A 27,665-nucleotide genomic window follows, 5' to 3' on the forward strand; every position below is an offset into this window, starting at 1 on the left:
GAGGCAGGAACATTTAAAGGCCAACTCTCACTTCAGTAAAAAGGGACCAGAGCTAATACACAAAAATAAAGGAGAAAGAAGATTCAAGATCACTGCTCCTGCATTTCTTGGTTATTCATTTTAGAGCCCTACGAGGCAGGCTGCATCGGGTCAGTACTGCCTCCAGCCTTGTTCAGTATATTCATCAACCTGGATGGAGGGACGGGATAGATGCTCATCCAGTTTGCTGGTGACACAGAACTGGGAGGAGTGGCTCAGACCCCTCAGGCTGTGCTGCCGTCCGGAGTCACTTGGACAGGCTGGAATTAAGCAGAGTTGGACCTCATGAAGTTCAACAAGGGCAAGTATAGACTCCTGCCCCTGAGGAGGAACAACCCCCTGCAGCAGTACAGGTGAGGGCAGACCTGCTGGGAAGCAACTCTGCGGAGAAAGATCTGAAAGTGCTGGTGGACAAGTTCCCCATGAGCCAGCAGTGTGCCTTCATGGCCAAGGCCAATGGTGTTCTGGGATGCCTGAAGAAGAGTGTGGCCAGCAGGCCAAGGGAACTACTGGAGAGGGCCACAAAAATGCTGAGGGGCCTGGAGCACCTCTCTGATGAGGAGAGGCTGAGAGACCTGGGGATGTTTAGCCTGAGAGGGGATCTGATCAATGCTCAGTAAGAGCTAAAGGGTGGAGGTCATGAGAATGAGGCTGGGCTCTTTTCAGTAGTGCCCAGTCATAGGACAAGAGGCAATGGGCACAGACCAGAACACAGGAGGTTTCACTTGAACTTAAGGAGAAAATTCTTTTACTGCGAGGGTGCCCAGAGCACTGGAACAGGCTGCCCAGAAAGGTCATGGAGCCTCCTTCCCTGGTGACTTTCAAAACCTGCTGGACGTGTTCCTGTGTGACCTGCTGTAGGTGAATCTGCATTAGCAGGGAGTTGGAGGGGATGATCTCCAGGTGTCCCTTCCAACTCCCCCCATTCTGTGATTCTGTGCCATGGGATGGATGAGAAACAGGTTCAAAAAGCCCTCTGGTAACTGATGTACATTTCTGTATTGACTCCTGCTGCTTGGTCCTCTGTTGCCTCCTCTTGTTTCTTTCTGTCCCTGGATGCTCCTACGGTGCTGCACTCTAATTTTATGAGTAGGAGACAACAGGCTGACAGAGAAGTTTTGTACAGCCTGATGGCAGCAGACTAAGTAATTCCTTCAAAACTCCTGAGATACAACGGAGTCAGTATAAAAGCATTTATCATGTTTGACGTTGTTCTCAGCTATCACTCTGAGTAGGGGGTAGGAGAGGGAAGGCCATGGAAAAGTGTTCCTACAGCAGAGAAGCCAAGGAAAATCCCTCAGGAGCTGCCATGCTGCTTTGTTTTAATCACCACAGCAGAGTGTGTCTGGTTCTGCACCCTGAACAATGAAGGGAAGCAAGGACCCAGTGCAACAGAATCTGCACTCACCTCTTCCTTCCTATCTAAAGTGTTTCCAGGTGGTTCTGGTAGTGCTAAACCAGGTTAAAGAATCAAACCTTCACAGAAATTTGAAGTTAGGGTAAAGGATTCTGAATTTCACTGGGGCCCACCTTCCTGGGCTAGTTCTGTGAGGTTTTGCCCACTTGCAAAACACAAGGAATTTCCTGGAAATTTGTGGCCCTGGGTCCCTCCCAGAAGATACTCAGCCCCAAGACAAAATGCAGACAGAGCAGGCAGCATCTTATGTTCTACTTCCAGAACTAATCAATTTGCTAACCACGTATCAACATTACCGTTATCATTGCAGCATGGAATGAAAGAAAAACAGCTGAGAAAGAACTGTGGGGTGAAAATATCTCACAGTAAAGACAGAATTACTTAAACCTCTCTAAACCACTCACATCCTTCCAGAGCTTAGCCGCCCAAAACTGGTAAAACCACAAGACACTCAAATACAGCTGGCAACAGGGACAGGAGCCTTGAGGGTTAACTCCATGCAGGTGCCTGTGTCCCACCAGTTGTGTCAAGGCCATTCACTACCTCTCTTCAAAGCCAACCAAAGGCCAGCACACAGCATCAGGGGTTTGCAAATATTTGCAAGGCTGGCTTTGCTTTTATTTTTTACTGTACCAACTGCCAAGTGCCCATGAGGAAAACAAAATTTCTGAACACATCAACATAGAGAAAGAAATCAGAGCAGTTCCATCTTTAATGACTTCAGTTAGCCCAATAAAGCAATAACCAATCCCCCTGCCCTTGGCAGCTTCTCTCTGGGTAATACCATAGAGCACTAAAGCCTTATCACTGCAAATTGAAGAGAGAAGGGAATGTGCCCAGGTATCTGCTTCTCTTCTACTCCCAAAACCAGAACAAAATACTCATAGTCACATTCCCAACAGTTGTGGGGGCAGCTGGGAAGGGGCAGAGCACCCAGGCTGGGTAGGTGATCTGCCACCTCCCACTCAGTTCACAGGCAGAGCAGCCCCAGATTCAATGACAGGTTGCTGCAAACCCAAGGTTCCCATCACACTCAGGTGCAGATTCCAGGGCTGCCACACAGCCAGCACACACTGGGGTCATTATGGCCCTCCAAACCCACTGCCCAAACACTTTGGTATTTCTAAAGGTCCCAGCTGTGAATGCAGCTGCACAGAGCATGCACTCCCTACTGCTCTATCACAGCCCAGGACAGCCCAAATGCGATTCTGCTTTTCCAATAATCATCAACAGCTCCAATTCCCAAGTCTATTGCCCATATTCCAAGAAGTGAAAGAATCTGTCAGATGCAGAACTCAAGCAATGCTCAAGCCATACCACACTCTTCTCCACACTGCAGCCTGTCCTGTTGTCGTTGGAGTTCTCTGCAGACACCCCTAAATACCTGCAACAACAGGGGAAGGGCTGCTTAGAAGAAAGATCATGAAAAAAACAGAAGACAATCATCATAAAGCACAACCTCTGTGGTTTTTTGCTCCAAAGTGTGGATAACCAAATACTAAAATGACTTCAAGTGCATTTAATTGGCAGCCTCACATCATTTATTGCAAAGAGCAAAGCAGAAAACGGCAGTAGAAGACAAGCAGCATAAAGGATTTCTGCCAAACCCTAATTCAATCAGTTTGTTTTAATAACCATTAAAAAAAGCAGCTTTGTTTTCCATGGTTACAACACTCTCCTTGGCCTCCAGCCCATAAATATTTACTTGGGCACTTATACCACAAGTAGCAGCAATGAAGCAAAGTCTTGCAGAGGTTGTGTAAGTTCCACCCAGGTTACCAGGAGCTACATACACAGCAGGCTTGCCCTGAAGGCAGCCTTCTCATTCTAGGTCAATGTTTTCTAGAAGCACCCCAGCTCTGTCTGTGTCCTGCCTCCCACAAGGCAGGTGAATAAAGACCAAAGGCCAATTTCAAATCCCTGTGGCGTTCCATCTGCTGCACTTGGCCTGGTCACTGATATGGGCATGGGAATGTCTCTGACTTATGCAAGGGCAAGTTCTCCAGCACATGAACTGAGGAAGATGGACACATCTGGTTTGGAATAGGGGCACATCTAGTTTGTAAGATGGGAAAGACATGGACCTGATGGAGCAGGTGGAATTGCTGAGCTGCTGAACTCTCACAGCTGTGCCCATGCACGAGGCTTGTGAGTCCCTCTCTGCTTTACTATGCAGAAAGACCCAGCTCTTTGCAGGGATGGAAAGAATTTCACCACAAGCTTGGGTAAGTGGCTGCTCTTCTAGCCAAGAAAAAAACCCCAGGTTTATATCCTTTAAGGCCTTCCTATTACAATGAACAATCTACATCTGACATGAGGTACTGGAAGCTTTAGATCATTTCAAGCCTGACTGACACCCACTACAATTAACAGCAGTTTCCAAAGTGAGAAGTTGTCAAGAGTTTGGAGTGTAGATGTAGCTGTGCTTAGAGGCTACAGCAGATACAGAGATTCACAGAATGGGTTGGGTTGGAAAGGACCCCAAAGCTCATCCAGTTCCAGCCATGGGCAGGGGTACCTCCCACCAGCCCAGCTTGCTCAAGGCCTCATACAACCTGGCCTTGAACACCTCCAGGGAGGGCACAGCCACAACCTCCCTGGGCAACCTGTTCCAGTGTCTCACCACCCTCACTCTAGTGAATTTCTTCCTAATTCCCAGCCTTAATCTACCCTACTCATTGCCCCTCATCCTGCCACTACAAGCCTTGTGAAAAGTCCCTTCCCAGATTTTCAGAGTATGAATTAGTATAATTTTAACTGATATATTTTGAAGTGATGCAATTTAAAGCCTTCTAAGGCACAATGGAAGCTGTAAAGCATCACTCTGCAGTTTGGAAGGAAATTTAAAAAAAAAAAGGGCACCAAATTATCAAGCAGATAACAGACAAGTAGAAAATTTTGTCTTTCCAGCAAGCCAGGGTTTAACTGATCCCATGCTAAAACACATGATGTCAAGTCCAGAGCCTCCAGATCCAGCTCAGGAACATTCAGTCACAATAAGCCAAAGGGACTTTCACATCCCTCCTGAATCACATCCTGGGCTGCATCAAAAGCAGTGTGGCCAGCAGAGCAGGCTGAGAGAGGGGATTCTGCCCCCCCGCTCTGCTCTGCTCTGGGGAGACCTCACCTGCAGGGCTGTGTCCAGCTATGGGACCCCCAACACAAGAGAGACATGGACCTGATGGAGCAGGTCCAGAAGAGGACACAAAGATGATCAGAGGGCTGGAGAACCTCTGCTATGGGGACAGACTGAGAGTTGGAGCTGTTCAGCCTGGAGAAGAGAAGGCTCCAGGGAGACCTCAGAGCTGCATTTCAATATCTGAAGGGGACCTATAGCAAGGCCGGGGAGGGAGTGTTGAGAAGGGCCTGTGGGGATAGGACAAAGGGCAATGGTTTGAAACTGGAGCAGGGCAGGTTTAGGCTGGACATCAGGAGGTAGCTCTGCACAGTGAGGGTGGTGAGACACTGGAACAGGTTGTCCAGGGAGGTGGTTGAGGCCCCATCCCTTGAGACATTTCAAGATCAGACTTGATGTGGCCCTGGACCAGCTGAAGGTGTCCCTACTGACTGCAGTGGGGTTGGACAAGATGACCTTTGAAGGTTCCTTCCAACCTGATGCAATCTGTGACTCTGAATCCTTGGTCCATGATGCTAGATACAACTCATTGCTCTGCTGCCCAGCAGCAACCACAGTTGGTTTTTCTTGATTAGCTTCTGCAGCACCACTACATCATCTACTTAATGCAGAACAAGACATCTACAAACTCACTGACATGTCTGAAGGTACTGACTATCATTATCCAAGGGTGAAAGGAGTATCACCTGTTAGGAGTTAGAATTATTAATAGAAATCTGAAAGTGCTTGTCTCTAGATACTGGTTGGTAAGGCAGGCAGAGTGCTGCCAGCAGAACAGCCCTGGCCTGCTCTCTGCACACTTACCGACGGTTGCTGTAGTAGGTAAAGCCAACAAAAGGAAGCTGGTTGCCCACGAATGCTTTTGGTATGGGAAAGGTTTCTTCCTCTCCTTTGTCTTCTTCCAGATCATCAAAGTTACTAGTGTCAATGTCACTGCTCAAGTCAGGCACAACTGGTGCTACAGCTGGAAAGAGAGCAGAATTGGATGGTGATGATCACTGCATTGCCCAGCCACACAACCAAGAACTCGGCTGGGGGGAGTTTCTCTTTGGTGTCTAAGGAAATCTCTTTCCTTAGTGGAGAGTAAAGGAACATTTAATTCTGTTACAAAGAACCAGCAAGCAGGGCAAGTGCCTGTGCCAAGCCAAACCCCACACTCACTGTCTCTGAGGGTCTCCCAAGCCCACTGGTCATTTTTGAAGAACAGATGCCGCTTGATCTCTTCCACACCGTTGCGGCCCAGCCTCACTTCCCTGTTGAAGAGCATTTTGGTTAAGCACAGAACACAAACACAGCTCTGAAGGAAAGGCTCAGTCTAAGGCATCATCTAACAACACAGACAAAAAAATACCTCTCAAACTAAGGTAAGAAATGGACACATCCCAAAGCTGACGTATGAAAGTATCTATAGAAGCACAGCAGCTTCTAGCACAGAGGCATTTAAAAGCGGTGCAAATGTGGTGCTGGGTTTAGTGGTGGACTTGGCAGTGCTGGGTTAATGGTTGGATTTGATTTCAAATGTCTTTCCCAACCAAAACAATTCTATGAGCACTAGTTGTAAGTCTGGTCCAAATTAAGCCCTTCTGCTACCATCACAGCCTGGGCAGGCAGCTGCCAAGCAGCAGCTAGGATCCATTTTCTCCATGCTGCTGTCTGACTCCCATGCAGCCCAGGAAGTGCTGCAGCTCCTCCTTTGAAGCAGCAGGAGTCCTGACAAAGTGTAACAGACCTAACACCCACACTTCAGGTGGGCTTCCTCTGGGCTGGCTCCACCCTGATGCTGGCTGCCCAGTAAGAGCTCAGGGCACTCCTAAAATGCATCTCTTGCTTTAGCTTTACCCAGAAGGAATCTGGTTTGCACACTCCTCACCACCGTGCAACACAAACCAAGGTAACAGCAGCTGCTGCTAAGGAGGAACATTTTGTACTCAGCCTACATTTACAAGTCAGACATGTCCAGAGCAGGACCATTTCTCTTCACCAAGTACAGACACGACTACCATAAGGAGCAGCAATCACCAGTGGTGACTCCTCTCCCAAATACCTTCTTCCGCCAAACAAATAAAAATACATAATACACCAAAGAAATATAAACATATATACACACACACACATTATTTCAACATAAGAAATTCTCTTAAGGAAGGCTTACTTTCAAGTAAAGTTTCACTCTTACCTATCAGTTAAAAAGGCACAGATGAGGTTTTTTGCCTCTTTGGAAATGTCATTGTCGTCAGGGAAAGTCAGGGAGTTCTTATGGTTCATAATCTTACTGTAGGTGCCAACCAAAGAATCTGCATAGAAAGGTGTATCACCTGAAAAATTAAAAAGCAGATCAAAAAGTGTTGTAGGTTTGATTTAGAATATTTGAGCTACAGAAGCAACTCAGTGAACAAGAGGCAAGGACATACATTTCAGAACACTTCAGAGTGTTTCAAAACCAGTCTGCAAGTATCAGCAAAGCACAGCTTATGCCAGAAGAGTAACAAATGGAACAGTTAAAAATAAAGAGAGGTTTTCAGAGGCAGTCTAGGAGAGCAGGGTGGTCAGCTCTGCTGCTACTCACCTACAAGCATCTCATACAAGAAGACTCCAACTGACCACCAGTCACACTCTCGCCCATAGTAACCATCGCCGCCCTGGGACTTCAGCACCTCAGGAGAGATGTAGTCTGGTGTGCCCACGGCCGTGTCACATCGTACCATGCCTTCCTGCAGGGAGAGGGGAGCAGCCAGCCCCCAGAGCAAGAGCCACAGCTGGTGTTGAGGCAGCCTGAGCAACCCCCACAGGTCAACAACAACCTCCCTTGCCTGAAGGGCTAGCTCAACATTTTCCAGTCCTAAGCTACTCAACCCAGAAGAAAGCACCAGACCTGGCAGTGAAAGTTACTTTAAAAGCCTCAGTTAACATCCAAGAAGTAATCAGAATTGCACCTAAGCCCTCTGAACCCTGCCTAGCTGCCCTGCTTGTGCCACTACAAATGACAGGATGGACCATGAGCACAGAAAGCCTCTGCTGGCATCAATGGGTCAACATCAGGATCAGCTAAGTAACAGTTTTTCACCTCCAACCCAATATACGTAATCCCAGGAAGAATAAATGTAGACAGGGCTTTGACCTTCTAAGTAGACAGACTTCAAGACAGGTAAGGGGTGAGAAAAACGTTTGATGCTCTCACAGGTCTATGAAAGAGCTGGCACAACACAGGTCAGTCACACTGGAGCGAGCTGAAACAAGCCTACAGGAGTGCATGAAACTAGAGAACTAAGGGAACACAAACCTGGTGCTGCACATGCAGCTAGCCCAGAATGCACCAAAAGGAAGCTCTTATGCTGGGCAGTGACTCCCCCCTCAGAAAAACCTTTCTCTTTCAGAAGAGCAGAGCAACCCAAGACTCCTCAGCAAGCTCAACAGTGCAGAGCAGAAAGTGTGACTGACACAAGTGTGCTTCTGCCATGCCCACAGACAGCAAAGCTTTGCAATCACTTTACTTTGTCTTCTTAAACTTACAGCTCCAACAGCAGGACAATATTTTTCTGCATTTGAAATCTCCTCATTGGTAACAACTCAATCAGTTACAAGTAAATCTGAATTAATGAACTCAATCAGTCACAGGTAAATCTGAATTAATGAACCCAGCCACTGCTGAATATGTATTAAGTCAAAACAAAGCCAAATTTTGTGTCAGTCATTCCCCTGAAGTGGATTTTTGCAATTGGAGGCAACTCCTCACATGACTTGGACTTCGCTTTCATTGGTGCCTTTTACTTGTGGTAAAGCAGCTAAGCAATGAGGTACTCAGAGCTCCTGGCACACTCTGAGAACATAAGGCCCACATTGCACAGACTCCATGAAGCACCAAGCAGGGCAGGTCCCTTCCCTCAAGTGTAAGTGCAGATCCCTTCCCTCAAGTGTAAGTGCAGATCCCTTCCCTCATGTTAAGTGCAGATCCCTTCCCTCACGTGTAAGTGCAGATCCCTTCCCTCACGTGTAAGTGCAGATCCCTTCCCTCACGTGTAAGTGCAGATCCCTTCCCTCACGTGTAAGTGCAGATCCCTTCCCTCACGTGTAAGTGCAGATCCCTTCCCTCATGTTAAGTGCAGATCCCTTCCCTCACGTGTAAGTGCAGATCCCTTCCCTCAGTAGTGTCATCCCTTAAGTGCAGATCCCTTCCCTCACGTGTAAGTGCAGATCCCTTCCCTCATGTTAAGTGCAGATCCCTTCCCTCACGTGTAAGTGCAGATCCCTTCCCTCACGTGTAAGTGCAGATCCCTTCCCTCACGTGTAAGTGCAGATCCCTTCCCTCACGTGTAAGTGCAGATCCCTTCCCTCATGTTAAGTGCAGATCCCTTCCCTCACGTGTAAGTGCAGATCCCTTCCCTCATGTTAAGTGCAGATCCCTTCCCTCACGTGTAAGTGCAGATCCCTTCCCTCACGTGTAAGTGCAGATCCCTTCCCTCACATGTAAGTGCAGATCCATTCCCTCACGTGTAAGTGCAGATCCCTTCCCTCACGTGTAAGTGCAGATCCCTTCCCTCATGTTAAGTGCAGATCCCTTCCCTCATGTTAAGTGCAGATCCCTTCCCTCACGTGTAAGTGCAGATCCCTTCCCTCATGTTAAGTGCAGATCCCTTCCCTCATGTTAAGTGCAGATCCCTTCCCTCATGTTAAGTGCAGATCCCTTCCCTCACGTGTAAGTGCAGATCCATTCCCTCACGTGTAAGTGCAGATCCCTTCCCTCACGTGTAAGTGCAGATCCCTTCCCTCATGTTAAGTGCAGATCCCTTCCCTCATGTTAAGTGCAGATCCCTTCCCTCAAGTGTAAGTGCAGATCCCTTCCCTCATGTGTAAGTGCAGATCCCTTCCCTCACGTGTAAGTGCAGATCCATTCCCTCACGTGTAAGTGCAGATCCCTTCCCTCACGTGTAAGTGCAGATCCCTTCCCTCATGTTAAGTGCAGATCCCTTCCCTCACGTGTAAGTGCAGATCCCTTCCCTCATGTTAAGTGCAGATCCCTTCCCTCACGTGTAAGTGCAGATCCCTTCCCTCATGTTAAGTGCAGATCCCTTCCCTCATGTGTAAGTGCAGATCCCTTCCCTCACGTGTAAGTGCAGATCCCTTCCCTCACGTGTAAGTGCAGATCCATTCCCTCATGTGTAAGTGCAGATCCCTTCCCTCACGTGTAAGTGCAGATCCCTTCCCTCACGTGTAAGTGCAGATCCCTTCCCTCATGTTAAGTGCAGATCCCTTCCCTCACGTGTAAGTGCAGATCCCTTCCCTCATGTTAAGTGCAGATCCCTTCCCTCACGTGTAAGTGCAGATCCCTTCCCTCACGTGTAAGTGCAGATCCCTTCCCTCACGTGTAAGTGCAGATCCATTCCCTCACGTGTAAGTGCAGATCCCTTCCCTCACGTGTAAGTGCAGATCCCTTCCCTCATGTTAAGTGCAGATCCCTTCCCTCACGTGTAAGTGCAGATCCCTTCCCTCACGTGTAAGTGCAGATCCCTTCCCTCACGTGTAAGTGCAGATCCCTTCCCTCATGTTAAGTGCAGATCCCTTCCCTCACGTGTAAGTGCAGATCCCTTCCCTCACGTGTAAGTGCAGATCCCTTCCCTCATGTGTAAGTGCAGATCCCTTCCCTCACGTGTAAGTGCAGATCCATTCCCTCACGTGTAAGTGCAGATCCCTTCCCTCACGTGTAAGTGCAGATCCCTTCCCTCATGTTAAGTGCAGATCCCTTCCCTCACGTGTAAGTGCAGATCCCTTCCCTCACGTGTAAGTGCAGATCCATTCCCTCATGTTAAGTGCAGATCCCTTCCCTCATGTTAAGTGCAGATCCCTTCCCTCAAGTGTAAGTGCAGATCCCTTCCCTCATGTGTAAGTGCAGATCCCTTCCCTCAAGTGTAAGTGCAGATCCCTTCCCTCATGTGTAAGTGCAGATCCCTTCCCTCACGTGTAAGTGCAGATCCATTCCCTCAAGTGTAAGTGCAGATCCCTTCCCTCACGTGTAAGTGCAGATCCCTTCCCTCATGTTAAGTGCAGATCCCTTCCCTCATGTTAAGTGCAGATCCCTTCCCTCACGTGTAAGTGCAGATCCCTTCCCTCACGTGTAAGTGCAGATCCCTTCCCTCACATGTAAGTGCAGATCCATTCCCTCACGTGTAAGTGCAGATCCCTTCCCTCAGTGTAAGTGCAGATCCCTTCCCTCATGTTAAGTGCAGATCCCTTCCCTCATGTTAAGTGCAGATCCCTTCCCTCACGTGTAAGTGCAGATCCCTTCCCTCATGTTAAGTGCAGATCCCTTCCCTCACGTGTAAGTGCAGATCCCTTCCCTCACGTGTAAGTGCAGATCCCTTCCCTCACGTGTAAGTGCAGATCCCTTCCCTCACGTGTAAGTGCAGATCCCTTCCCTCAAGTGTAAGTGCAGATCCCTTCCCTCATGTTAAGTGCAGATCCCTTCCCTCATGTTAAGTGCAGATCCCTTCCCTCACGTGTAAGTGCAGATCCCTTCCCTCATGTTAAGTGCAGATCCCTTCCCTCACGTGTAAGTGCAGATCCCTTCCCTCATGTTAAGTGCAGGCTGACACAAACCAAGCAGAGTTTTCTGCAGGGTACAGCAGCACTGCACAGGATGTGAAACACTGCTGCAAACTGAACCTTCAGAGTGACCTCAGCATGTATTTTTAAAAATCAAGAATTCCCTGCCACTTTAACTGGCTTCCTTCAGACTTGTCCTTCTGCTACATCAGCATTTGGCTGACCAAGTACCACTGAGAGTCAGTGACTTGTTCAGCAGTTTTGGCTCTTTCCTTATTGACACACAACATAAAAACAATCTCACTTCTTCACACTCACTTCGGATACCCAAGTATGCTGGTTTACCACAGCCTCTTCCCTACAGCACACAAGTGAGGGACAGTAATACACACAACTCCAGGTTAAGATAAAGAGCTGAGATAAAGTTTACGATAAATGAGCTAACACAATGTACAATGACCTTAACCTACTGCAGAAAATGCACAGCAGAAAGCAGCAGCAAGCAGAAGGCAGTGAGCTACTCCCCGAGCCCTCCCTCTCCAGCTGCCATCCCAGCAGGAGAGCCAACACCCAAAACCTGGAACCCAAAAGCAGCAACTGGAACAGGAAGCCTCCCATGTCACAATCCAAACTTCAAGCCCCATCATACTCTGCTCCATTGTCTTGAGGGTGGCGTGAGGCAGGATGGTTTGAATGGCAGCAGATTAAAACTCAAGCTAAGACACCAAGCAATTCAATAACCCAGAGCACCCAGAGATGATCAAAGGCCTGACTTCAGGAAATTTCTCTAGGAAGCAGTATCAAAGCTGAGCCAGTCCTTACTTCAAGAGCCACTCCTGTCATTGAGTAGATGCATAAAGAATAGGAAGGGGGACAGACTGGAATTTTCAACTCTCCTCATCTAGCTAAAAAGTTTCCAGCATATTTTCTTTTCCATTTGTTTCTTTTCACAAACAGAAGAGTGAAATTAAAAACATGTTTACCTTGTTCATCTTCATACAAGTACCAAAATCTGCTAGTTTTAAATGACCAGCTTTATCTAGCAGCATATTATCAGGCTTCACATCTCTGAAAGGAGAAAAGGATTTGTGTACAAGTCAGGAAGTCAGCTTAATTTACGGGAAAAAAAAAGTTTTAACTATTTTTTAGAATCAGCACTGCAAGGAAAAACACCAACATGAAAGTATAACTATTTGCACCATTCTTTCTGCCTTCTCTGAATATCATGTCCAGCATGGACTGCTGAGCTACAGCCATTGCCAAAAATCAGAATGGATGTGGGAACATGGTCTGAAGTCACCCAGTTTAACAAACCTCAACATTGATGATGAACTGTTGAAGCCAGTCCAGAGAAGGCCACAAAGATGATCCAAGGGCTGGAGCACCTCTGCCACGAGGACAGGATGAGGGAGCTGTGGGTGTTCAGCCTGGAGAAGAAAAGACTTCAGGGGGACCTTAGAGCTGCCTGCCAGTACCTGAAGGGATCTTGCAGGAAGGCTGCAGAGGGACTTTTCATGAGGGTGTCTAGAGACAGGACAAGGGGGGATGGTTTGAAGCTGAGGCAGAGCAGGGTTAGACTGGAACTGAGGAAGAAGTTCTTCAGTAGGAGGGTGGTCAGACTCTGGAATAGGCTGCCCAGGGAGGCTGTGAATGCCTCCTCCATGGAGGTGTTCAAGGTTAGTTTGGATGAGGCCTTGAGCAGCTGAGTCTAGTTGAGAGGTGTCAAAGGAGAATAACTGTGACCCAAGGTGCACTGCAGATGTATCTGTACACAGAGAACACTCTGAATCGGGAAGGACTTTTTCAGAGCAGTGCTTCAAGTGCCTGAGCAAAGTGCAGCTAATGAAGTTAGATTCAACTTCAAAGCTCTGTTAGGTTCCTAAGTGTCAAATCCACCCAAGTTTGGAACTGTTTTCAAGGGTGAAGATACAACAGCCTCTTTACAACTTTCTTCCACTGTTTGACCACTCTCATAATGAAAAAAAAGTATTTCCTCATGTATAGCTAGAAATTGCCTTGCTGCACCTTGTGTCACTTGCTGCCTTTCATCTTTTTGGTGTGCACAAGTCTGGCTCCACCTTTTCCATGAAGTCCTGCTGGGCAGCTGATGGCTGATGCCTCCTCTCTCAGCTGAACACTGCTCATGTTGTGAATGAAAACACAGCACTGGTCTCAGTGTCAGCCTTCTGAGGACTTGTGGGGAGCTGACCACTGGCTGGGCATCATACTGCTGAGCACAGTCCTTTACCTCCCTCCTAGCTACAGCTAAAACCTTGCCAAAGCCAAGGCAAAGCACACACACTGCTCTCCCCTAACCATGAAGCCCATCCTCTCATCACAGAAGGCAACTGGATGGCTAAAGCATGATGTACCCTTGGTACAACCCTGCAGGCTGTGCCCAATCACCTTCCCATCCACACGCTTGGAAATGGTTCCCTCAGGATTTACTCCATAAGATTTCCAAAGACGACCCTCAGGCCGATCAGCCTGCAGCTCCCCTGCTTCCCTCTTCCTTGCCCTTCTCAGAGCAAGGTGAGCGTGCAACTTGTTTCTTTTCAGTTATCAGGAATCTCCCCCTTGCAGCAGCCTTTCTAAGATGACAGTAAAGACACTGCCCAGCCCCTCATGACCCTTGGCACATCCATCTGGCCCCCTGGACAGGTTTGTGTCCAGTTTGCATAACTGGGACTCAGCCTGACCTTCTTCTGCCACAGTAATGCTCTGCCACCAGGCACAGGAGCAGAGAGGCTGAAAAGCAGCCCTGGTCAGCAAGAGCTCAGGTAAAAGCAGCAGCCTTGGCCATTTCCATGTCCCCTGTCACAATGTTCCTGTGCCACTAAGCAGTGAGCCACATTTTCATCAGTCTCCTTTCATTCCTCAGGCTTGAGCAGGCTAACTGCAGTGGAAAACAAATTCCAAAATATCTGCTGCTGTCAGAATCCACATTTTCAGTAAAAGAAGTCTCGGTGGGGTGCTGGCAGTTTCTGCTGCCTGCTTTCTGCAGTGTGCAACACATCTGTGCAGCCAGATCATTTATCTGCTAGATCTGGCACAGCTCCATAACTCCTGGTGCTCCAGACCCTACTCAGGCCATGGATTAGTAGTTTGTTTTGATCTTGCTTTTTAGAAAAAGCTTAGGAGCTAACACTGATATTCTGGTCAAATAAGATGAGAATTTATAATCCGTCTTTCTCAACCTCTGCTCCTATTTTCAGTTGAAAAAAATTATTATCCTGGTGAAAGTAATGAATTCTTCTGATACTAGTTAGTGAAATTAAAAGCTAAGAGCATACAAAATTTCAACTATCAAAATGAAATTTTTTCCACCTGAGAAGTGACTCCACTGCACTTTAGAGCAAGTACATACAGAGAAACTAAGCCCTGTCCCATTTGCTCTGCACTTTCCATCTTGTGCCTTCCAAGTGGCTGGGAGATTCCCCTCACACTGTTCATAGAACCTTGGTGAATGGCTCACTGAGGCTTCAGATGCAGAGCAGAGAAGTGATAATTCCTACCAGTGGATACTGCTGCTAGCAAAGTCCCAACCCAGCTCTTTCCAATCAGAAGAGAAGCACCATTTGGGGGCCAAGGTGCTCACACCATTTCAGTTCTTGTCTCTCTTGATCAAGCAGGGCACTGTCCCCAGGCTGAGGACCATCAGCCTGCAGAAAACCTTGGCTTGTCTGTATCACCTCAGACTTGCATGACAGAAGCTGTAAGGTGGAATCATTATGAAATAATAATGAATAATCATTATGAAATAAAAATGTTTAAGCTGCCTAAATAACTCCTGAAGTCACTCTGGCAGCACCAGGAACAACACAACACCATGCAGTAACACTTTTTCTGTCCTTACCTGTGTATAAACCCCATGGAGTGAATTGCATCTAAGGCAAGCACAACTTCAGCAGTGTAAAACCTTGCCCACTTCTCCGGAACATCGTAGTTGCTCATCAGGTTCACCAGGTCCCCACCAGGCATGTACTCCATCACCATGTACAGGTAACGGTCGTCTTGGAAGGCATAAAACAGCTGTGGACAGCAAACAGACACAACACCACTCACAAAACAAAAGTCAAACAACAAATCCAGGCTGGGTGAGGAGCGGCTGGAGAGCAGCCTGGAGGTATCAGTTGGTGACAAACTTCCCAGGAGCCAGCAATGGTCCCTGGCAGCCCAGAGCCAGCTGTGTGCTGAGCTGCATCCAGAGCAGGGAGAGCAGCAGCACAGGGAGGGGATTCTGCCCCTCTGCTCTGCTCTGCTCAGACCCCACCTACAGCACTGCCTCCAGTTCTGGGGCCCCCAGCACAAGAAGGAGAGGGTCCAGAGGAGGCCGTAAGGATGATCAGAGGGCTGGAGAACCTCCCCTGTGGGGACAGGCTGAGAGAGTTGGGGCTGTTCAGCCTGGAGAATGCTCTGAAAAGACCTCAGAGCACCCTTCTAGTACCTAAAGGGGGCTAGAGGAGAGCCTGGGAGGAAGTTTTGACAAGGACTGGGAGTGCCAGGACTAGGGACAATGGCTTTGAGCTGGGAGAGGGGAGATTGAGACTGGAGATGAGGAAGAAATTCTTTGCAGTGAGGGTGGTGAGACACTGGAACAGGTTGCCCATGGAGGTTGTGGATGCCTCCTCCCTGGAGGTGTTCAAGGCCAGGTTGGATGTCTTGAGCAGCCTGGTCTAATAGAAGGTGTCCCTGCCCATGGCAGGGGGTTGGAATTAGGTGATGTTCAAGGTCCCTTCCAACCCAAACCATTCTCTGAATCCATGAATGTTCTGGTTATCTTTAATCTTTTGCTTGTTGGAAGTCCAAGGAATTTCTGTGCAAACTGATTTAGAGAGGATCAGAACTGTAACAACTACTACAGCAACTCTGCATCATCAGCAGACTACCTCACAAAGGATTCATCTCTAGAGCCAATGTGAGCCAGCTCCTCCCTTGGTGCAATAAAGAACAAAACCCTTCCTTACCACTGGGATGCTAGTAGACAGATTTGTAAACCTGCTGTGACACTAACACCTGCTTGATTCTCACTGTGTTGGCACTAAATAGTTATTATCCTATTATCAAGGTATTTCTCCTACACAAAGTCTAATGCTATATGTAAATATAGAATAAATATGGAATTCTATGCATAAACATAGAAAGGGTCTAAATTTTACACAGTTAAGTAGCAATATCTCCCCTGCAGCTGCCCATGCTCTGTTCAATGCAAGCACTGCAAGAAGATTGAAGTTTCCTGATTTGAAACGTGCTGAAAATCAGCCAAACACTTCTGGACAGTGACTGTCGTGAAGTGATGCAGTCACAGTGAGAGTCACAGTGAGGCAGTGACAGTGAGACAGTGATGCAGTGACAGTGCTGCAGTCACAGGTGAGGCAGTCACAGTGAAAGTCACAGTGAGACAGTGACAATAATACAGTGAGACAGTGACAATAATGCAGTGACAGTGAGGCAGTGACAGTGATGCAGTGACAGCAATGCACGGACAGTGAGGCAGTAACAGTGAGGCAGTCACAGTGATGCAGTGACAGTGAGACAGTGACAGTGAGACAGTGGCAGCGATGCAGTGACAGTGAGGCAGTGACAGTGAGGCAGTGACAGTGAGAGTGACAGTGAGACAGTGGCAGCGATGCACGGACAGTGAGGCAGTGACAGTGATGCAGTGACAGTGAGACAGCGGCAGCGATGCAGTAACAGTGATGCAGTGACAGTGAGGCAGTGGCAGCGATGCAGTGACAGTGAGGCAGTGAGAGTGAGACAGTGGCAGCGATGCAGTGACAGTGAGGCAGTGACAGCAATGCAGTGACAGCAATGCAGTGACAGTGAGGCAGTGACAGTGACAGTGAGACAGTGGCAGCGATGCACGGACAGTGATGCAGTGACAGTGAGGCAGTGACAGTGATGCACTGACAGTGACAGTGAGACAGTGGCAGTGATGCAGTGACAGCGATGCAGTGACAGCGATGCAGTGACAGTGAGGCAGTGAGACAGCGACAGCGATGCACGGACAGCGATGCAGTGACAGTGAGGCAGTGACAGTGAGGCAGTGACAGTGAGACAGTGGCAGTGATGCAGTGACAGTGATGCAGTGACAGTGAGGCAGTGACAGTGAGGCAGTGGCAGCGATGCAGTGACAGCGATGCAGTGACAGTGAGGCAGTGACAGTGAGGCAGTGACAGTGAGACAGTGGCAGCGATGCAGTGATAGTGAGGCAGTGACAGTGAGGCAGTGGCAGTGAGGCAGTGACAGTGACAGTGAGACAGTGACAGTGACAGTGAGACAGTGGCAGCGATGCACGGACAGTGATGCAGTGACAGTGAGGCAGTGACAGTGAGGCAGTGACAGTGACAATGAGACAGTGGCAGCGATGCACAGTGATGCAGTGACAGTGAGGCAGTGACAGTGAGGCAGTGACAGAGTGATGCACTGACAGTGAGGCAGTGAGACAGTGGCAGTGATGCAGTGACAGCGATGCAGTGACAGTGAGGCAGTGACAGTGAGGCAGTGACAGTGACAGTGAGACAGTGGCAGCGATGCAGTGACAGTGAGGCAGTGACAGTGATGCACTGACAGTGAGAGTGAGACAGTGGCAGTGATGCAGTGACAGCGATGCAGTGACAGTGAGGCAGTGACAGTGAGACAGTGGCAGTGATGCAGTGACAGTGATGCAGTGACAGTGAGACAGTGACAGTGAGGCAGTGACAGTGAGGCAGTGACAGTGAGACAGTGGCAGTGATGCAGTGACAGTGATGCAGTGACAGTGAGGCAGTGACAGTGAGACAGTGGCAGTGATGCGGTGACAGTGAGGCAGTGACAGTGAGGCAGTGACAGTGAGACAGTGACAGTGAGGCAGTGACAGTGAGGCAGTGACAGTGAGGCAGTGACAGTGAGACAATGGCAGCGATGCAGTGACAGTGATGCGGTGACAGTGAGGCAGTGACAGTGAGGCAGTCACAGGGATGCAGCCACCTCTCTGATCTGGCTCCATCTGGAATGATTTTGCTCAATTCTAACCAAACAGAAGCATTCCCATGCCCTAGGGTAAGAGCCATTGACATGCATGTGAATGGCTTCAGGCACACTCCTGAGGCCTTCAAAGGCAGCAACACATCCCAGAAATGATCAGTGACAGAGCTAAGGTGAGAAAAAAACAACCCAAGAGAGCACAGTCTGCAGTCACACTCACAGAGATCAGGATACACACACAAGCTGTGCTTTAAGCTTATCTCCCTGCTATGCTGGATGCCTCCAGGATAACCACAGCACAGGCTCACCAGTACCTCCCTGGCAAAGAGCTTTAATAACAAACAGAGCAACTCATCTTGAAATGTTATAACAAAGCATGGTCTGGAGCAAGCGTGCTGCCTGCTCCTTGCTGTGTGCAGCCTGCCTCCTGGCAGCCAGGGATTTCCCCAACAGACCCACACAGCCCAAAAGGGGCTCTGAGAAGCTGCAGGTGAAAGCTGGGAATCCCCAGCCATGCAGTGCTGTCACAGAGCCACTCCATGATGTATTTCTTGCATTTTTAAAAGAGCATCACAATACCTGAACAACCCAGGGACTGTTAGCAAAGGCCATGATATCCCTTTCCTCCCAGAAGAATGCAGAATCTGATCTTTTGATCATCTCAAACTTGCTGAGGAGCTTCATAGCATACACTCTCCTGGAGGACTTGTGCCTCACCTGTGGAGACAAACACAACATCCAGAACACAGCACTTTGCCACCTGAGCACATGAAAAACACCACCATGGATTGCTCTTCCTGCCTCACTAGAGAACAACCCTTATCAAACTCAGCACTGGGGAGGCCACACCTTGAGCACTGCGTTCAGCTCTGGACCCCTCACACCTAGAAGGACATTGAGGGGCTGGAGCAGGTCCAGAGAAGAGCAAAAAAGCTGGGGAAGGGTCTGGAGAACAGGGCTGGAGAGGAGCAGCTGAGGGAGCTGGGGGTGTTCAGCCTGGAAAGGAGGAGGCTGAGGCAGAGACCTCATTGCTCTCTACTGCTCCCTGAAAGGGGATTGGGCTCTGCTCCCTAGTCTCAGGTGATAGAAGGAGAGGAAATGGCCTGAAATTGTGCCAGGGGAGGGTTAGGTTGGAGATGAGGAAAAATGTCTTTGCTGCAAGAGTGGTCAGGGATTGGAACAGGCTGCCCCCCAGGGAGGTGGTAGAGTCCCCATCCCTGGAGGGGTTCCAGAAAGGTGTGGCCATGGCACCTGGGGCCATGGTGGGGTTGGGTTGATGGTTGGACTGGATGATCTTAGAAGACTTTTCCAAACAAAATAATTCTATGACTCTTCACATTTTCAATCAAGTATTAGACACTCTAAGCCTACAGAATAATCACATTCCAGCACCTGACCACATAGGCATTGCTCTTAAAACATTCGCTAGGACTATCCGTTGTCTGTCCATTGCAGTCACTCTGGAATGTTCACCTCTGTGTCTTTCAAAGGACCAATTCTGGCACCTGGCAAATGCTGTAAAAACCACGAGCATTTACCAGGGGTCATTAGGAAACAAAAATGTAAACCTGCTGCTGTATTTCCAGTTTCTTCCCTCAGTTCTCCATTTCATAAAGCAGGATGAAGAAGTCTGGTTGCTAATCCATCACAAACAACATACAGCACTCCTCTGTGGGAGGTATGTCCACAGAAATTTGGTGTAGTCCATGATGTGGCAGAAATTCTTTAGTCCTAGAGATCTGTTCAAATGACCCCACACAGAGCAGCCAAGGCTCCTGTGCTGGCTGATGAGGAATACACAATTCCAGTTGGTTCTAATGCAGGAGCAGGACTGCAGTGCCAAACAAGTGCTTGTCCACATCAAGAGTACTGAAATACAACATTCTCCAAAACCTCTCCATGAGGCAGAAAGGAATCAAATGTGACCCAGCCAAAGGCATTAGGCAGAACCCACGGCCTGAACCCATGCTCAGAAACAGACAGGGGAGCAAATGTCACACAACACATTCATGGCCAAAGGGGAAGAGAACTTACCAGCTGCACCTCCCCAAACGCTCCTCTGCCAATCACCTTCACCACTTCGTAATCTTCAGCTTTCATGCGCAGGTCTCTCATCTTATTCACTGTGTCTTTATCTGCAGAAAACAGAATTCACATTTCATAGACAAGCAATTTCATTAAGCCCCTTTGCCTCACTGCAGTGTGGCACAGTTGTTAGAAGGCAAGCTCCTTTCAAAGAGGGCTTCCTCTGGCACCAACCTTCCTCCTGGCAACCCCTCTGCAGATTGCATCACCTTGCCCTCCTCACCACACTAACACAAACCTGACAGGCACATAATGCACTGCCTGCTGGACAAGCAAACTACCAGAGATCTGAGCTGGGCACTTATTTACAAGCAATCACCTGCAAGACAAACCCAGGCAAAAATGTCCTGCCCAACAGGACCTTGCTTGCACACTGAGCAGTTAGAGAAGATTGTGTCTGGATACACATGCAACACAAATCACAGAGTCACAGAATGGCAGGGGTTGGAACGGACCTCTGGAGAACATTCAGTCCAATCCCCCTCCCAGAGCAGGATCACCCAGGGCAGGTCACACAGGAATGCATCTAGATAGGGCTTGAAAGTCTCCAGAGAAGGAGACTCCACAACCTCTCTGGGCAGCCTGCTCCAGGGCTCCAGCACCCTCACAGTAAGGAAGTTTCTCCTCATGCTGAGGTGGAACTTCCTGGGTTCCAGCTTGTACCTGTTGTTCCTTATCCTATGACAGGGCATCACCATCCCGAGCCTGGCACCTTCATCTTGACACTCACCCCTCAGATATTTATAGACATTGATCAGACCCCTCTCAGCCTTCTCTTCTCCAGACTAAACAGCCACAGGGCTCTCATGGCCTCCACTGGACATTCACTAGTACATCCCTGTCTCTCTTGAACTGGGGAGCCTAGAATTGGACACAGCATTGCAGGTCTCACCAGGGCAGAGTACACATCTGAGAAAGTATCATAAAGTGCCCATCCAAGAGACTGAGAGGAAATGGCCTAAAAAAGAAGCCTTCATTTTCTGCACTTTATTGTTCCTAATACTGGAAAAAGGAAATTATTTTTTGTATTTCAAACATGCAGTGGGAATCATGGCAATTATTTATATAAACCTGTCACTCTCTAAACTACAATCACTTAAAAACTCCCTGGGGGCAGATAGGCTAATTCCAAATTTGGTCAAAGATTAAACCAGTCTATTTTCATCCATGTGGGTCAACACCGGCATGAGATTACATGGAAAAGCTTCATGCTTCAGCAGTACTAAAAACAAGGCACTTCTGAAACAGATAGGCTCCTAATAAAATCAATTATGCAACAGCATTTTATTGTCAAAAATAATATCCTGAGCCTAAAAGTAAAGTTTAGAAAGAAGCAAGAATAGGAAAAGATAAAAGAGAAGAGAAAGGGACCTGGGGTGTTCAGCCTGGAGAAGAGAAGGCTCCAGGGAGACCATAGAGCAACCTGCCAGTACCTGAAGGAGGCTAGGAAAAGGCTGCAGAGGAACTGTTCCCAGAGGCCTGCAGGAACAGGACGAGGGGCAATGGTTTGAAATTAGAGCAGAGCAGATTTAGATTGGATGTGAGGAACAAGTTCTGCACCAGGAGGGTGGTGTAACACTGGAACAGGTTGCCCAGGGAGGTGATTGAGGCTCCATCCCTAGAGATATTCAAGGTGAGGCAGGGCTCTGAGCAACCTGATCTAGTGGAGGATGTCCCTGATGAGTGCAGCGGGGTTGGACTGGATGACCTCTGTGATTCCATGAAATGTAATTTTTTTTAAGTTCATATTAAAATAAAAAGCAAAATAAAACAAGCAAATGGTGAGGCAGGTGACAAAAAATGTCCTTTGGCCATGACCTACACCAATAGCAGCACAGGAGCAACCAACATGGAGTAAGATTTTATTCCCAGAGACAGATCTTTGCTTCAGGAAGCACTCTGTGGCATTGCCATCCCTTTACAGGGCAGCACACCACAGCTGAGAGCAAGAAGCTTGTTAACTTTCTGAAATTCAGAATCCTGGGTGATTTAAACTCCACAATGTCTCAGCTGCTTCATGCTGCTGAAACCGACTGGCAGCAGAGGATGCATAAGGCTGCATGGAACTAAAATGCAACAATTCTCCTGGCAACAATTTTCTAGTTACTGGTGACTGATTTTGAAGCAGAGGAGGCTGAGAGAGACCTCATTGCTCTCTACAGCTCTCTGAGAGGAGGTTGCAGTGAGGTGAGGATTGGGCTCTGCTCCTTAGTCTCAGGTGATAGAGTGAGAGAAAATGATCTGAAATTGTGCCAGGGGAGGGTTAGGTTGGAGATGAGGAAAAATGTCTTTGCTGCAAGAGTGGTCAGGGATTGGAACAGGCTGCCCCCCAGGGAGGTGGTGGAGTACCCATCCCTGGAGGGGTTCCAGAAAGGTGTGGCCATGGCACTTGGGGACAGGGTTTCATGGCCATGGTGGTGTCAATGGTTGGACTCAATGACCTCAGAGAGCTTTCCCAACCAAAATAATTCCATGAATCTGTGATTGTATCCTACCCATCTCACAACAGGAGCCCAGCACTTAATGAAAAACTGTGACATTGGTGCAGAAGAAAGGCAGGCACATTGTGAATGTGATAAAGGGTTCTTAGTCCCAAGCCCTGCCTCTGGCCAGAACAGGCTTAAGGAACATACATCTGGAGAGCCACCTCAGAGAAGGGGCTTCAATCATGGAACCAGCCTTGTGACAGCTGCAAGCTGCAATGCAAGGCTTGAGAGACATAGTGACAGTGGCTGACCTTCAGATGGCACATGACAGTAACAACCCTGCTGGAAGGTGGCAGCCAAGGTTCAGCAGGTTCACCACACACAGACAGGGAGCTCCTTATCCCCCACCAAGAGCAGCAGATCCAGCCAGCTCCCACTGCTTGGCACTGGGATAGCTCCCATGACAAAAGATGGCATTCTGCAGCTTCTCCTGAAGCTTAGATGCTGCCTTAAACTACACAAAACTAAACTACTTTGCAACAGAGCTCTCTCTTGAACATTGATTTCTTTATCCTTTTAATTCTATGTGGTGGAAAATTAACAAGGTCGCATGCTTACAGAAATGAACCTCACAACCTTCAATGCCTGAAGCAGATTTTAGAGGCTCCACAAATATAGAATGTAAAGCAGAGAGAAGTGAAAGGGGTAAGGACTGGCTCACAGGGCAGTCAGCCTATAAAATCAAGCAAGCAAACTCCCAGTTTTATTTGCAATCTAGAAATTTATTTTCAAGTTCTCCAATAATGATGCAATACTGCCTCAACTGCTGAAGTGAAGCACTTTGAGGCTCACTAATGATTCATTATCCATCAAAATCACATTCAAAATATCAAATTATCAAAATATCAAATTAGGACTTTGGGGTGCTGGTGAATGAGAAGCTGGACATGAGCAGACAGTGTCCACCTGCAGCCCAGAAGGCCAATGGCAGCCTGGACTCCATCAACAGCAGTGTGGCCAGAGATGGAGAGAGAGGATCCTGTCCCTCTGCTCTGCTCTGGGGAGACCTCACCTGCAGTGCTGTGTGCAGCTAAGGGACTCCCAACACAAGAAGGAAAGGGAACTATTGCAGAGGGTCCAGAGGAGGCCACAAAGATGACCAGAGGTCTGCAGAATCTCCTGTGTGGGGACAGGCTGAGAGAGTTGGGGCTGTTCACCCTGGAGAAGAAAAGGCTCCAAGGAGACCTTAGAGCAGCCTTCCAGTACCTGAAGGGGCTCCAGGACAGCTGGGGAGGGACTTCTGAAAAGGTCTGAGAGTGCCAGGATGAGGGATAACGGCTTTGACATAAACTTCAGTGAAGCAAAGATAAAAATTCTTTCAGTCAAATTAATTTGTATTTGCCACAAGAGCTATTTATTGCAACACGGAAGGGAGATGCTTCAGCCTTTGAAAAAACCTACCAAGAGGAGTACAGTTTCATGGCTTGTCTGTTCAGTCCATGACCAGAAGCAAGGCTCAGAACAGCAAACATCTCTGCTGTGATTTCCAAGATTTACCTTTGTTGGGATGTTTTAACTGAAAATTCTGGAACTATGAAAATTCTGCAGTGTGTTCTGATGGCCAAGAAGGCCAAGGCCATTCTGGGGTGGATTAGAAGGGCTGTGGTTAGTAGGTCAGAGAGGTTCTCCTGCCCCTCTACTCTGCCCTGCTGAGGCCATATCTGGAATCTTGTGTCCAGTTCTGAGCCCCTCAGGTCAAGAAGGACCTCAGGAAACTGCTTGAGAGAATCCAGCACAGAGCCACAAAAATTATTAGAGGAGTGGAACATCTTCCTCATGAGGAGATCCTGAGGAAGCTGAGGGCTCTAAAGCTTGGAGAGGAGGAGCCTGAGAGGTGACCTCATTGCTGTTGATAAAGATGTGCAGGGGGAGTGCCCAGAGGCTGGAGCCAGGCTCTGCTGGGTGATGCCCAATGCCAGCACAAGGGGCAGTGGTGGAAGCTGAGCCATAGGAAGTTCCATGGAAACAGGAGGAAGAATATTTTCACTGTAAGGGTGACAGAACACTGGAACAGGCTGCCCTGGGGGGTTGTGGAGTCTCCCTCTCTGGAGATACTCAAGACCCAGCTGGATGTGTTCTGTGTGATCTGCTCTAGGTGCTCCTTCTCTGGCAGAGGGGTTGGACTGGATGAGCTTGGGAGGTCCCTTCCAGCCTCTAATAGTCTGTGATTCTGTGATGATTTCCATTAGAAAAACAACAACAACAACTTTATTAATTTCATCATGTTGTTACTAGAGAGTAGAATAGTCAGGAGATCTGGTAGTGGAAAAATAGAGAGTAAACCCAGAGAAGAATTCTGCAGACACATCAGCTTTGTGCACAAGTAAATACAGCAGCTATGCAGTGTAAGAATTTAATGGGATCATGAAAAGAGACCTTTTATACTAAAAAAAGTGTACAAAACAGATGCAAATGATGGGAATGCAGAGGGCTGCCTTCTCTTAAAAGGCTTTGTGCCACTGAACACAACACCCTTAACAGTGCATGAGCTTGGACATTCCATCGCTGGGGAGCAGGTTTGTGTCGGTAGCTGTCAGGACTCACCAGGACATGAAGCAATGATCAGATTCTCAGAACAATTTGCACCCACAAATTTGAATCACAGAGTCATTCAGGTTGGAAAAGACCCTTGGGATCAAGTCCAACCACTGACCCTGCTCTACAAAGTTCACCCCTAAACCATATCCCCAAGCACCACATCCAAATGACCTCTAAACACCTCCAGGGTTGTGACTCCACCACCTCCCTGGCAGCACTTCCAGTGTCTGACCACTCAAGATGGGAAAAATGTTTTCTACTGTCCAGTCTGAACCTGCCCTGCTGCAGCTTGAGGCCATTCCCTCTTGTTCATGGCCAATTGCCTGTGAGAAGAGACCAGCACCAACCTCTGCACAACCTCCTTGCAGGGAGCTGGAGAGAGCCAGGAGGTCTCTCCTCAGCCTCCTCTGTTTCACACTAACCATCCCCAGCTCCTTCAGTCTCTCTTCATCAGATTTATTCTCCAGGCCCTTCACAGCTTCCTTGCCCTCCTCTGCCCTGGCTCCAGCACCTCCACATCTCTCTGGCATTGAGGTGCCCAGAACTGGACACAGCACTCCAGGTGTGGGCTCCCCAGAGCTGAGTCCCAAGGGACAATCCCCTCCCTGCTCCTGCTGGACACAGCATTGCTGATCCAGCCAGGATGCCTTTGGCTTTCTTGGCCACCTGGGCACTGCTGGCTCCTCTTCAGCTGCTTGTCCATGAGCACCCCCAGGTCCTTATCCAGATAAAAATGGTAACTAGAAGTGCTCCCAGCACTGAGCCCTGAGGAACACCACTTGGGAACTTAATGCACTCTCAATCCCCAGCTGCTTGTGCTTGTTCTCTTTGCTACTGTTGACAGTCCTCTGCCCTTTAGGAACTGAAACCTTCAATACTTACACCTGTTTAAGAAGTTATCAATGTTTTTGTTTTTTCTTAAGGCAGGAAAATCCAAGTCATATACAAGAGCATCTAATCCATCCTGAAAAAAAACAAACAAAACAAGCAAATTAATTGGTTGGGAAGGTAATGCCACATGCTACTAACTGAAGAGACAAAATAAACTCAGTTGTCCCTATGAATTTTCCACACAAATGGAATTCAGGATTCAGCCAGCAGCCCCATGGAACAGCTGCTACCCCTCCACTTTCACTGGAATCTTCAAACCTTAGGTGCCATCCATTTCAAAGCAAATATACCTCTATGAATTACTAATAACCTTAATGAGTTCCTAATTTATATGAACATTATTTTTCTCAAATATGGAAAGAACCAGCAGCAGTTCAGTGTGAAGTGAAAAGGTCCCAATGTAGCAGGCAGTAGACACTTGAACACTGAGTGGCCATGGCAGGCCACTGATGGTGATTTAATTCCAAGAGCCAACATCCACATTTGATTTACTGAATTCAGAGGGAATTTCCATGAACAAAACATTGGCTTTCTGTAGTCTAACTTAAACCTGAGAGTGAACAGCCACAAGCCCAGCTGGTGTACAAAACACATCCCTGTAAACAAAACCCCACCAGAATCAAACCCACCAAAACCCAAACAGAAAACTACAGCAGCCAAGAAGACCCTTTGATGGCCATCTTAGGTGCCACAAGCTTCCTGACTTAAAGTTTAGGTTTAAATTTCCCCACAGGTGTAGCTGATTCTTCAGTGGATTGCATCCTCTCCGAGAAAAACTACACCAGGAATTTGGGCTGAAAAGCACAGATCTGGTATCCAGTGAGCAACAATCTAGGAAACAATGTCACAAAGACTCCAAGAGCATGTAGGGAGCCTTCTTTTTTGTTTAGGTGACAGCTGCAGGAATGGAAAGCCACAAAATCCCAGCTGATGGCTGCCAGCAGAGCGTGTCAGGGACACACTGCTATTGCCTTGGCCAGTCTGTACCTCCATGGCTATGCTCTCTGACACCAACCTGCTGAGACCCCAGACCAGCCACAGCTTCCACCTGATCAGTTCAGAGCTGACCAGGAATACTTCTGGGAAATACTTCTCCATAGAGAGGGTTCTGAGACATTGGAACAGGCTGCCCAGGGCAGTGCTGGAGTCACCATCCCTGGGGGTGTTCCAGCAGCTGTGGACCTGGTGCTTAGGGACATGGTTTGGTGTTGACCCTGCAGTGCTGGGTCAGGGTTGGACTGGATGAGGTCTCCTGAAGATCTCTTCCAGCTGGAATTGTTCTGTAATTCTGTGATTTAACCTAATGTGACCGTTCTCAGCTTTTATAAAGCTATGCAATAGAGGATTGAAAGCTGATCTCTCAGTCTCTGCATGCTAGATACATCAAGGAACTATGCCTGAGGAGAAGCTCCAGCACAAGCCTTTTGAAAGCTTATTTTCCAGGAACATGCATTAGAGAACACACTTGATCTGGATTTAAAAAATGAGTCTTTAATTCCTCACTTCAAATTCAAGCCTACTTTTTCCTCTCAATCAAGCTGAGGATGTCCCTGCTCACTGCAGAGGGGTT

The 27,665-nt window shown here is 48.2% G+C and overlaps 1 protein-coding gene across 1 annotated transcript in view; it reads right to left on the reverse strand.

Moving 5' to 3' along the window:
* ROCK1 (Rho associated coiled-coil containing protein kinase 1) overlaps positions 1–27,665 on the reverse strand; it is a 109,587-nt gene that overhangs the window by 48,387 nt on the left and 33,535 nt on the right. Inside the window, exons 2-11 of the mRNA XM_054394762.1 lie at positions 26,087–26,168; positions 20,130–20,230; positions 18,675–18,812; positions 14,986–15,161; positions 12,113–12,197; positions 7,159–7,303; positions 6,769–6,907; positions 5,754–5,845; positions 5,397–5,556; positions 2,774–2,840 (exon numbers count right to left, since the gene is read on the reverse strand). Coding sequence (XP_054250737.1) covers positions 2,774–2,840; positions 5,397–5,556; positions 5,754–5,845; positions 6,769–6,907; positions 7,159–7,303; positions 12,113–12,197; positions 14,986–15,161; positions 18,675–18,812; positions 20,130–20,230; positions 26,087–26,168 — 1,185 coding nt within the window. The remainder of the gene's footprint in view (positions 1–2,773; positions 2,841–5,396; positions 5,557–5,753; positions 5,846–6,768; positions 6,908–7,158; positions 7,304–12,112; positions 12,198–14,985; positions 15,162–18,674; positions 18,813–20,129; positions 20,231–26,086; positions 26,169–27,665) is intronic.

This window comes from Indicator indicator, chromosome 31, assembly GCF_027791375.1.
Source record: "Indicator indicator isolate 239-I01 chromosome 31, UM_Iind_1.1, whole genome shotgun sequence".
NCBI lineage: Eukaryota > Metazoa > Chordata > Aves > Piciformes > Indicatoridae > Indicator > Indicator indicator.